Below are 12,640 nucleotides of genomic sequence, written 5' to 3'. Positions count from 1 at the left end.
ATGTCTTTCACCGACTGTCTTAAGAAGGACTTACGCTTCAGACGAAGAAATGTCGCTTTGCGCAAAGCGAAGCGACCGTGTTAGGGCATATAATTAAAGAAACGAGGGATTCATACTGATCCCTCCAAGACTAAGGCGATAATAGACTTTCCCGTCCCCAAGAACGTGAAAGAAATCCAAAGATTTCTGGGCATGGCGGGATGGCACTCACGATTCATCCCGCAGTATTCCAAGATCGTTGTCCCGTTAAATCATCTGAAAAAGAAAGACGTTCCGTTCCAGTGGAAGAAAGAACAGCAGGAAGCGTTCCAGGCCATCAAGGATGCGATCTGTATGGCGCCTCCTTTAGCGGCGTACAACCCTAAGTTGCCGTGTATCCTGACAACGGATGCTAGCGACGCCGGACTTGGAGCTTTCCTGTCGCAAATCCAAGATGACGTCGAGGTACCTATTGCCTATGCCAGTAAACAGCGAAGATATACCACCACGGAAAAGGAATGTCTTGCCATCCATTGGGGAGTTGGAAAGTTCCGGCCATACTTGGAGAACATACCGTTCACTGTGATCACCGATCACAAAGCGCTCCAGTGGTTGTTCACTCTGAAAGAACCAAATTCTCGACTTGTTCGTTGGGCAATGTACTTGCAGACGTATGACTTCAAGATCATACACAAGAAGGGAGTTGAGAACAAGGTTGCGGACGCATTATCAAGAGCGCCTGTCCCTCTATTAGCCATGTCCTTGGAAGACATGACTTCACCGTCCTCGTCAGAAGATTCCAGTCCAGCGGAATCCTCGTCAATGACGGCGACCTCGTCCTCAACCAGTAGCGGATTAGCTCCTCCCGCCAATCATGCATTGTACCACTCTTTCACGCTGGAAGAAGTACGAAAAGCCCAACAAGATGAAGAAGCCACCAATGACATCATAGAGTAACGTTTCTCCCCAAAAAGGGACAGATATTATACAAGAACGAGTTTTGCTTCGCAGTCCTAAAAAAACTGCATTTATACACAATCCGCGACAATTTCAAACCCACAAAGAGCCAGAAACTAGAAATTATTAGATGTATTGCATTCCGCGACGCTTTTTCAAACCCACAAAGGGCCAGAAACTAGAAATTATAATATGTATTGCAATTTGAAATGAAGTTTACTTAGTTTAATCGTTATGAAAAGTTTGGTTGTAATTGCGTAGTTCAAACATTTGTTATGATTAGAATTTTTACATCAAAAACGAGTATAAATGCGGCGTTTCGGAACAAAGAGCTAAATCAGCTACGATAATGACTCTAGTTCGAATTGGAGTTTAAAACTTATACAAGATGTAACAACACACACATGAAAACCTTTTCTGAATGTACGATAAATGTCCGAAATACGACACTGCTTTTAAAGCCACAAATCAGAATGAGGGACCTCATTTTAGGAGTAACAAAGCCACAATTTACTCGAAATAAGTGTTCTAATCTCTTCCACCGTGAAAAATGAAAATGCTAAAAGCTCATTTTGTATTTTATCGCCTTAATTATTTGACAGCGAAATGTTTTTAACGGGAACAGATTCTATATAATTTCATACGTCAGCATCTAGGCGTCCTCCCATTGGATTCAATCCCATTCGACCGAATTCCCAATCGACAGATTTTATCTGAAATATGATTTTAAATCCCGCCGTTTGCGCGGTTTTTGCCTATTGGGATTTTTTAATTAAGAATATTATTGTTACTTATAAGGCTATATAAGTTAATTTAGCGATAGGAACTTTCGTCTCACCGTGGCGCAGTGGAAGAATATCGGACTACCGTGCTACAGTTCTTGGATCGATTCCCCGAAAGAAAAAGTAAACAACGTAATAATAGTTTCATGCAATTGATTATTAATTTCATTTGAACTTAATTGCAGTTACGTTAGACAGTGTGGGAAACTATAAAGTAATAAAAAATACTATTGCAATAATGGCCTTTGAGTATTTGAAATATTTTGCGTAAATTTTATTTAAATTACGGTAATATTTTAGAGCGTTAAGGTTAGGTTAGGTTTGGTTGGGTTAGGTTTGTTTGGGTTGGGTTGGGTTAGGTTATGTTTTGTTAGGTTTGGTTGGGTTAGGTTAGGTTATGATTTGTTAGGTTGGGTTAGGTTAGGTTATGATTTGTTAGGTTGGGTTAGGTAGGGTAAGGTTAGGTTTGGTTAGGTTTGTTTGGGTTTGGTAAGGTTAGGTTTGGTTAGGTTTGTTTGGGTTTGGTAAGTTTAGGTAAGGTTAGGTTTGGTTAGGTTTGGTTAGGTTTGGTTAGGTTAGGTTAGGTTAGGTTAGGTTAGGTTCGGTTGGGTTGTGTTAGGTTGGGTTAGGTAGGGTTAGGTTAGGTTTGGAAGTGGTAGGATAACCGATTTTCCAAAATATTTTTTTTCATTGAGGTCCTTGCATTATAAAAGCGGGCCTTTTCCATTAAATTATTTTTATAAAGATTCTGGAACACTTAACACTACATTTGTTAAGTTCCTTGAATAAAAAATATATGCCTTTTCCAAAATATTGATTGTTTGACGAGTTATTTCAGGTTGGCTTTGATTCGGCTCGGTTACAATAGAGGCATCCTTTTAAACTTGGGATTTGACCATCACAGTATAATTATTTATATAGGATAGTGTATTGATAGACGCAAGCTTAAGAACAAGGGTATTTTCTTTAAAACCAAAAGAGGTATTTTTTAATTCGGTTTTAAAATACGGCGTTAAAAATATATCGTTTAATAGCGATGAAAATTTTAAGATAATAAACCCGCACATTTTGGCTACATGCGATCCAACGGGATTCGGTTCAATGAGACATTCGGTCTAATGGGATTCGGTTCAATGGGCCAGCAGCTAAAATACGTTCAAGTTATTATCTCCAGGTGAACCAACATTTTAATCGACTTAAAACTTCTCAAGAATGTTTTTCTGACTTGGCCATTAGCATTCCAAACTTGCATCCTTCTTCTTTGCGCCCGTGAAGCTGAAGAACGGAAGTTACAAGTTTAACCACAAAGGCTATTCTAGAATATTTAACCAATTTGATTTAATATTTTAATTTCGATCCATATCTGGAATTAAACGAATCTTTGAAATGCTAATGGCCAAGTCAGAAAAACATTCTTGAGAAGTTTTAAGTCGAATAAAATGTTGGTTCACCTGGAGATAATAACTTGGCCGTATTTTAGATCTCACTTCTTTTTACGGCCAAACAACTTGGCATATTTTTACAGAGATGTTTTTGTTGGGAAATATTTACCGTAATGTAATTGCCAGGCGTTCTTCGGGTGAGATATCTTCACGATAATTTGTATCCTGTTTCCTAATTCTATTGTCGATCAGACCCAATAATTCGTCAAAAGACGTGCTACTCATTCGCAAGTAAATGTCAAAGCGCTGTTCCCCCTTCCGATGGTGTGGGATCAGCGTGTGGTATTCTCCATATTTGTGGCGCAGTTTCCACCCAGGTGTGGGGTTGTACTCTAGCCGCTTCATATGTACACTGTCGCGTCGATCGCGATTTTTCCGCCGCCGCCACCACGCTGCGACACTTTCTTCTTGGTGTGGGGGAACCTTAAACCGCTTTAACTAAAAAATCAACTCTAACAAAATTTATTATTTAGAGTTGATTGGTTTTCTAAACAGGTGTTGTTTAAGTTTCCTTCGTATAAAAGTTACGAATGAAGAACAGAACGGCAAGTAGATAGATAAAGGTAAAATATGGCCTATTCTTTTCTTTTTTAAAGAAGTTGAGCAAACCGTGATTAGAGCCGCGTTCAATAGAGCTCAGTGCTACTGATCGGATTTTTGTTTTTGGATTTTGACGCCACGCTGCTGAGCGCGGAGCCAGCGTGTTGAAACTGTTTATAAGAAATAGTGGAAAGTTTTGGAGTTAGCAAGAAACGCGCTCTTGGGTGGTCAATAAGGGAGAGTTTGTGTGTCATCGACGAGAGCGTTTGACAGCTTAGGAGTCTTGGTGGCGCAAAAGCTTACCTGGGTTAGGCCCCATTCGTGGGGGGCTTTGGAAGAGGGGTTAAAAATTAAAAACAACCCTCTCCTTTGCACCAGCGAAAAGGGGGATTTTGTTAAGAAAAAATCAGTTAGATTCTAAGGATAGGCGAAATAAGTTTTACCTTTTTACACCAGTCAAATAAACCTTATATTTTTGTTTGTTACTCTGTGCGAATGATAATTTCGGGAGTATTTGAAAATTACTTAAATACGAATGATATCCCAACAACATAATGCAACATTTAGTGCCGAAACTCGGGGAAAATAGGAACTTTATATAATTGGACAAGTTAATTTGTAAATAATAGTAAATTAACCGGGAAAAATGGCGTCGACAACGGTCAGGAAACGAGGCAGTTTAAAGGCTTCAATTAGAGGTTAATGAATAAAATGGATGATTGCCTTAATACGGAACCGGTCGACACGAAAAGATTGGAAGTTTGGCTGGAACAACTTATTCAAAAGGAATCTTTACTCCCAGTTTTGAACTTAGAAGTGCAAAATGCAATCACGGACAATAATGATTTCGACGAGGACTATCGAATTTTACTTGAGTATATGGAGGAAATTAGTGAAGCTAAAACATTGGCAAAACAACGTTTACGGGAAGACGCGGCGGGAAAAAGAGGACAGCGCGAGCACATCGGGACATTCGGGCTCAAGCGGTTGCTGCAAAGGAGAAAACGAAAAAGCGGTTTTAGTGAAACTACCAACTGTGACTATTGTGAAATTCAACGGAGACCCAACGCAATGGACTAGGTTTTGGAATCAATTTGATTCAGCAGTGCACTCAAGGGAGGACATAAACAAAATAGATAAGTTCACCTATTTAAATTCATATTTAGAAGGCATGGCTAGTAGAGCAATTAAGGGCATGTCGGCCACCGCATCTAACTACGATGAGGCAATCGACCATTTGAAAAATCGATTTGGATGCCAGGACAAGATCGTAGATAAACATATGAAGAACTTTCTACAATTGGAAAAGGTGACGTCATCTAAGGACATTGTAGCTTTAATAAGAATGCATGACTCGTTATAATTAGAAATTAGAAGTTTAAAGGCGTTAGATGTAGGGCCGGAAACCTACGGAACCTTGTTACGGACAATTTTAAAGGAAAGAATTCCACAAGACATTATTTTGGAATTTGCACGTACGGCTGAAGGAAAGAAAGAGTCGTGGGAGGTGATGGAATTAGTTGAATATTTTGGAGATTATGTGGAAAACCGCGAACGAGCATTCGGGTTTAAAAAGCCTGAACAAACAGCCCTCCGCTTTCGGACAGTCGCGATAACCCTAGTAAAGGTAAGGATGGAAGAAATCACTGGAAAGGAAAAGGACAGACGCCTAGTCGGGTACCAACCGCGTTGTCTCTAGCTACGGTGGTAGAGTGAAGGAACTGTATGTTTTGCGAGGACAGCGGGCATCAGTCAAGCGCGTGCGGGGAAACAACGGTCGAACAAAAGTGTGCTATCCTTAAGAGGAAGGGGAGGTGTTACGTGTGTCTTGGAACGCGTCATAACGCGAAAAACTGTTGGGACAGGACAGAACTTGAAGTTTGTTCTAAATGTAATTTCAAACATCATCCAATTCTATGTTTGAGCAAGGAACAGTCAGCAAACGGTATCGCGACGGGACCGTCGGTAAGCGGACAACCGAATCTTGACGGTAGTAACGGAACGGAAGGCACGGTTACTTGTTCAACGGCAACAAACCCAATGAACATGAGAACTATATATCTCCAATCGGCGCAGGCAACGCTTCGTGGGCCGGAACAGCAACAAGAAAGGCTTCGCTGCCTGTTCGATAGCGCAAGTCATCGAACATTCATCAAGGAAGAAATCTCGCGTCGTTGTAACTTAACAGTTATCGGCGAAGAAATTCTGGAAGTATACAGATTTGAAAGCGATACCCCAGAGAGGGTTAAAAGAAGACTCGTTAGAATCACGCTGGAAAATATTCGAGATCCCAGGAAGAGGATCGAAATAGACGCGCTAGAGTCTCCTAATATCTGTAGCGCTCTCATTGCCATCCAAGAAGGTGACATGGCAGTGGAACTTCGAAAGAGAGGGCTGGAAGTTGCAAACGAACAAGATTCAGGCTTCACAGGCAATGGAGACCTTGGAATAATAATCGGATCAGACCACATGTGGACAATCCTGACAGGGCAGGTCGAACGGTTAGGAGAAAAACTGGTAGCGGTAGAGACTATCTTCGTATGGTCAGTACAGGGACCGAAATCGTCACATTCGTCTGCATTGTCAATTGGAGTAAACAGTGTCTCAGTAATGAAAATTGGGGTCATTGACGCTGAAACCTAACTGAACAAGCAAATTTAAGCTTTATGGGAGTTTGATTCTATTGGGATTAAGGAAGATGGAACGAAATCCCTAACAGAACTAAAGGTTTTGAAAAACTTTGAGAACTTTTAAGAATGACCGATACGAAGTGTGCCTACCATGGAACGAACAAAAGGAAAAGCATGGTGATAACTATAATGTGGCCAAAAGAAGAACTCTGAGACTAGCCAAGAGATTTAGAACAGATCCTGTATTATTTAAGGGATACAGAGACGTCATACGGGAGCAGGAAGAAAAGGGAATAATTGAAGAGGTTAAGGAAGAAGATTATTCGAATAATAACCCAAGGTATTATTTACCCCATCAAGCGGTCATCCGCGAAAACCACGATACGACCAAGTTACGAGTGGTGTACGACGCTTCGTCCCACGAGAATGGGGTGCCTTCGCTCAATGACTGCTTGTCTACTGGAATAAATCTCAATCCAGAGCTACTCGGAATTCTTATTCGGTTTCGAAAATTCAAAACGGCGTTCACGGTGGACATGGAAAAGGGACAGAGACGCGGTTCGCTTTCTGTGGTACGCAAATCCTCAAAGGTTGGATGAGATCAAAACATATCGAATAACCAAAGTACCATTCGGAGCTTCTCCTAGTCCATTCCTGCTTTCGGCTACGATACATCATCACCTTAAGAAGCATGAAGATGAACAGGGCAAACTCTGTCAACTACTGAAGGAAGGAGCGTACGTGGATGACACGATTTCCGGGGCTTCAGGAGATCAGGAAGCGTACGAGATATCAGTAAAGGCAAAAGAATTAATGAAGAAGGCAGGGATGAACCTTCGAAAATGGCGCACAAATTCAATGGCATTGCAGGCTAGGTGGGATCAGGAAGAATCAGAGCCCAAGTCGAACGTCCCGAGTCATTCATTTAAAACGGCAGAGCTCAAGGAGAACCTGAAGGTTCTAGGATTGATGTGGAATCCAGACGACACACTAGTATTCGATTTGCGGTCGCTCCTGGAATTTATTACCACCAAGGAAATAACCAAGAGAAGTGTCCTGAGGTGCGTAGCACGTATCTTCGACCCTATAGGGTTTTTGGCCCCAATCATCGTTCGAATGAAAATACTGTTTCAAGAACTTTGGCAAGGCGGGTTCAAATGGGATGAAACACTAACAGGAGAGTTAGGGAAGAGGTTCGAAGATTGGTGTGCAGAGCTTCCAAGGTTACACATACTCGAAATTCCTCGACATTATTATGGCGGTCTCACTGAAAATGAAATCTAAAGACGTCAAATTCACGTATTCTGTGACGCAAGCGAACGAGTGTATTCAACGGTAATATATCTAAGATACGAGAATTCAAACGAACTCGTGGGCGTCAAATTGCTCCTGTCAAAAACGAGGGTGGCACCCTTGAAAAGGATAACCTTGCCCAGGTTGGAGCTGATGGGCGCAGTCCTAGGAGCTCGGATGCCGAGATATGTCATGAACAATTTGCACGAGGAAATTTCAAGCGTCCACATGTGGACTTACTCGCAAATTGCGCTACATTGGATCAAGGGCAATTCTCTAAAATGGAAACCCTTTGTGGCCAACAGGGTACAGGAAGTCCAGGCAATTACGGAACCAGTTGTCTGGAACCACGTGAAAGGGACTGAGAATCCGGCGGATCTGCCAACAAGGGGCATGAACGTCGAAGAGCTGCTAACAAGCTACATGTGGTGGCGAGGCCCAGAGTGGTTGAAACTTAAAGAAAATCAATGGCCAACCGGAAGGAATAGGGCACCAACGGTCGAAGAGATTGAAACGGAAATGAGACCAAAATATCAGTAAGTGGTTCAAGCAAGCTGCGCTGCATTACCTAAAAACGAATCCATAATAGATCTGGCTCGTTTCAGTAAATTGAGAAGGGCAAAGCGAGTAATGGTATGGATCCTGAGATGGATATGGAATGGAAAAAATCTTGGGAACAAGAAAGTTGGTCCACTTACGGCAGAGGAAATGGATAAGGCCGAAAGGGGTTTGGTTATGCAGGCGCGAGCCGAAGACTTTTCTGAAGAACTGGAAAAATTAAGGAAAGGGCAGGGCGTGGGTACAAGCTCGAAACTTTGGACTTTAAACCCCATCTTAGATATTGATGTGACTATTTGTTTAGGAGGAACACTAAACAAATCGAACTTCAGTAATAGTCAAAAGCATACTTACATTCGATCAGGAAAGAATAGACTTTCAGAACTACTGCTCATGTTTCATCATTCCCGACTAATGCACTCTGGGCTACGAGAAACAATGGGAATCACAGAGGATGCTAAGAAGAGGGCACATCTCCTGACATGTGTAGGATCCACGGTCTACACAACCTTGCGGAGCATACTGAACCCAATCAAACCATCCGCAAAAAGCTACAAGGACATCGTCGACACTCTCACCAAGTTCTATAACCCTGTTCCATTGGATATGGCCGAAAGAGTAAAGTTTTACAACCGGTCACGTCACCCTGGAGAATCAATCGCCAACTACATCGCCGAACTCCGGAAGATGAGCGAATTCTGCAAATTCACGGACCTGGAGAGCATGAACAGAGATCGCCTCATTTTCGGTATCAACAATCAACAAATTTACGATCACTTAATCACCATTAAGGACGTCACCTTGGAAACTGCTACAACCATGGCTCTCACCATGGAAACGGCAGCAAGAAACTCCAAAGAACTGAAACTCATCTCCAACGGAACCAGTTCGAACGTAATCAACGCCATACACAACGGCAAGCGTAACCACAGATCAAGGTCATCGAACAGGAAACCACATGTAGTCACGTTTTAATGACCTGTCTTGCCTGATTACACAACCTAACCAAGGCAACACACAAACATAACAACTTGCTTCCATCTGTCGTGCGACATGCTCTTGTCCCTTTATTCACTGACGACACTAAGTTATCCAATCGCATTCGTAATATGGCTGATTGTCACCTCTTACGAGACGATTTGGAAGCTGTTGCGAATTGGGCACTTGAACATGATATGCGGTTCAATGCCAATAAGTGTGCGGTTCTTCATCTTGGTCGTCATAACCCGAACAACGTATACCTCATTTATGGTACCCCGATACGTTCGCTAGCGACGGAAGAGGATCTCGGGGTTCTTTTTGACACTAAGTTGAAATTTTCAAGCCAATCCAACAAAGTCTGTAAGCGTCTCAAATCCACCACTGGATTGGTTCGGCGAAATTTTCACCATCGATCGGAGAAACCTATTCGTGGGTTGTATAACTCTCTAGTTCTACCGATAATCGACGAAGCATCGCCGATATGGGCGCCATCTCTCTTAGGTGATGCCAAGATGATGCAAAAGGCTCAAAATGCTTTTTCGAAGCTTCCGCAACGCCTATCAAGACTTCCTGCACCCGATCGTCTTTAAGACATCGCGTTAACAACATTTGCCTCTTACACGACTTTTTCCACGGCCGCCTCGATTTAGAAACTAGTGACTTTTTCACAAAATCCGCCACCATCACCCGTGGTCACGCCCTTAAATTAGTCAAGCCTCTTGTAAAATCTAATTTTCGCCTAAATCATGCCACTTTCACTGCAATTCATGACTGGAAAAATCTACCATCTAATTTAATTCAAATTGAAAATCGTCATACTGTTGAATCCGGCGATCCACAACAAGCCTGGTCGTTTAGACTTAAATAATAATTGAATTAATGGTTTTCCCAGGACCTTTTTTCCCATAGAAGCATAAGCTATGGGTTTTTTTATGGTCCGAATTTAGCTTAGTTTAGATACAGTTTAGTTAAGATTTGGTTAAGGTTTATTTATAGTGATACTTATGTTTGATATGTTTTATATGTAAAGACTTAAGAATAACATTGTACACTAAACAAAAATAAGAACTGTCGTATAGCACGGCTTGTAATTGCTAAGAAATACTGTACTATTGTAAAGGCTATAGTAATACATTTGAAGGGTTCGACGGATGGTTTTTGTTACTAGGATGTTAAAAGGCCCTCTTGCCCTGTAAAGTCATAAAACTTAGGGATGACGAATTTTGGGGAGCGCTTGGTAACAATAATAGGGGTAAAAACTTGAACTTTGTGTAAAACCTAGCAAAAAGCAAAGCATGAGTAGATCGCTTTGGAATCTTGGTGAAGAAGGAGCGATTGTTACCATCGGACAATGTAGAACGCAAACCGACTCTGCCGAGAGAGGTTGTAAAAGAAAGTCTTAGAAACTTTAGATAAACAGACGTGTTTTTAAGGAAAATTAATGTAAAGAAATGTTGATTTGAGTATGATTTAATAAGAAAATATAGTAATTAAAGAAATTATTGATGATTGCATTTGGAGCTTTATCGTTATTAAAATAATGACACACAAATAAGTTAGGGATTTAGATCGGTGTTTCAGTCCGCCGATGTGATATCAGGAGGGTATCACAAGCTCTTATGTTGGGATGGAAGTCGCAACATAAAATTCAGCCTTTTAGACATATTACACCAGTCAAATAGGATTCAATTGCAAAGTGATATCGTAAATCAGTGCAGCAGTGGCAGTAGAATAAATACATTTGTTTGCCAGTTTCCAAGGTCGAAGGAAACTGGTGATGATAGGTTACGCCTTGCAAATCTTCAGCAAACACAGTTACCAAGTTATGATGAAATAACTCAACAAGTAATGAAGGCACAAGAAGAAGCGTTAAGTGATGCATTGAATTTGACACTTTAAGCATATTTGACTGTCAGCTGCCATCGCCTAAAGGACACAATATTAGAGGACCAATTTGAGCAAGATTTGGAAGTTACAGATGATGAAGGTGATTTTGAAGAGAAAATAGAACAAGGTCTGAATGAGATACAAGCCTAGAATGACGATTGTAAAGATGATATTGAAGAAGACCTTACATTAATGTATTCTATGGGAGGTTCGAACTTAAAAGATTATTCTTATGAATATAAGTAAGCATGGGCGAATACCAGTTTTTGACTGTCGAGACGAATATCGAATAGTGAAAAATTTTCTTATCGAATACCGAGACGAATAGTTGTTTGGGAACCGAATATCGAATAATTAGGCTTAACTTAAAATTGCCCTTATCGAATAGTTATCGAATAGTCAGAAATAGAAGGATAAATTAAAATGCGATAGTTATTGATGCATTAAATCATGTTTGACACTGTTAATAGACATAATGGCTGAAGCGAGAAGAGTAGAAGGGTATGCCTTTGAACCAGAATATACTGAGGCTGAAATTCTACAACGCAGGGCTGCTGCTGCCGAAAGGAATGCTGATGTAAATCAACCGAACATCGACATTATACAGTTAACTGAAAACTGCTCCTGTGATGGAGGCTGTACAAATATTGCTTTAGAAACTGAAGATACTTTGGGAGAAGAAATACAAAAATATATATGTACCGCTGATACTCTAACACTAATTTATCTTTTAATAAGGGTCGAACCTGGTCTCATTAGTTTTTAATTTTAATTTAATCAAAAGCTTTTTAAGCACAATGCGAACGTACTATAGCTTTACCCATTTAATTTAATATTTACCCTAGACAACTTAATTAATAATCTTTAGATAAAAGTATTTAATTTTAATTTTAGTATAAAGTAGTAAAGATTAGAAATATGTTCCATATATTACTACATACTAGGTTATTAAGTAAATATATATCCTTACACCTTCATTGAAATTATAGCAATATTATATTACAAGATGATTGAGCACATATACAGGCCTGTACCCTTGGGTACTCTTTAAAAAATAAGAATTATAATGGTTACGATGCATTTTGGTACAAATATTGTGGTCGTTATTAAAATATCGCTAACATTGGGTTGACTAAAAATATAATTTTTCATAAGTGATGTACGATTATAGTTAAAATACGTTAATAATACTATAAATGATGCTTTAAATATTAATCAAAAGACTGATTCAGCTATCGAAATGTACACAAGTAACTCATGTGGAAAAAAACCAATGATGCTAATTAATATAACCGTAGGGGGTAAATTATATTCTGGTAGAATTCTAACTTTATTCTGAGAGAGCGGTTGCTCTCTTAGATAAGACCTCATACTGCGTTTAATGTATAAGGGTGGTTTTTTGATTCGATGTAACTTTTTTCCTATCATGGTTACTGCTTTGAAAAAATTCCACTGAACTAAAATTCGGACCCTTAATATGTGGTTAAAATTTCAAAGAGATCCCTCCATTAGTTTTTATTATAGAAAATAAAGTTGCTAAGGGTGGTTTTCATTTCAATAAAAACATTCAGACATTTTGGCAAAAAAAAGG

General features: G+C 40.2%; 2 protein-coding genes across 2 annotated transcripts; both read left to right on the top strand.

Moving 5' to 3' along the window:
* The first annotated feature begins 4,871 nt into the window (after window positions 1-4,871).
* LOC149584004 (uncharacterized) lies at window positions 4,872-8,163 on the top strand. Its single transcript, XM_089863980.1, has 6 exons — window positions 4,872-5,009; window positions 5,139-5,377; window positions 5,443-6,217; window positions 6,456-6,761; window positions 6,811-7,391; window positions 7,680-8,163. Exons 1-6 carry the CDS (start codon window positions 4,872-4,874, stop codon window positions 8,161-8,163), a joined length of 2,523 nt encoding a protein of 840 aa, XP_089720106.1.
* A 1,127-nt stretch (window positions 8,164-9,290) lies between these two features.
* Window positions 9,291-9,752, top strand: LOC149584003 (uncharacterized). Its single transcript, XM_089863979.1, has one exon. The coding sequence runs from the start codon at window positions 9,291-9,293 to the stop codon at window positions 9,750-9,752; it is 462 nt and encodes a 153-aa protein (XP_089720105.1).
* The last annotated feature ends 2,888 nt before the right edge of the window (window positions 9,753-12,640 follow it).

Source organism: Phalangium opilio, unplaced genomic scaffold (genome assembly GCF_054372755.1).
Source record: "Phalangium opilio isolate 3A_F unplaced genomic scaffold, DU_Popi_V2 ptg001304l_1, whole genome shotgun sequence".
NCBI classification, from domain to species: Eukaryota; Metazoa; Arthropoda; class Arachnida; order Opiliones; family Phalangiidae; genus Phalangium; species Phalangium opilio.
The sequence above is the reverse complement of the archived record's forward strand: the minus strand, read 5'-3'. Positions and strand labels throughout refer to the sequence as shown.

Bases quoted from the DNA above. Each gene is read 5' to 3' on its own strand.
- LOC149584004 (XM_089863980.1), top strand. From the start codon at position 4,872: ATGGCTAGTAGAGCAATTAAGGGCATGTCGGCCACCGCATCTAACTAC. The intron at 5,378-5,442 runs GTACCAACCGCG...TTGCGAGGACAG, and splicing joins AAGGACAGACGCCTAGTCGG to CGGGCATCAGTCAAGCGCGT. The intron at 6,762-6,810 runs GTGCCTTCGCTC...ATCTCAATCCAG, and splicing joins CTTCGTCCCACGAGAATGGG to AGCTACTCGGAATTCTTATT.
- LOC149584003 (XM_089863979.1), top strand. From the start codon at position 9,291: ATGGCTGATTGTCACCTCTTACGAGACGATTTGGAAGCTGTTGCGAAT.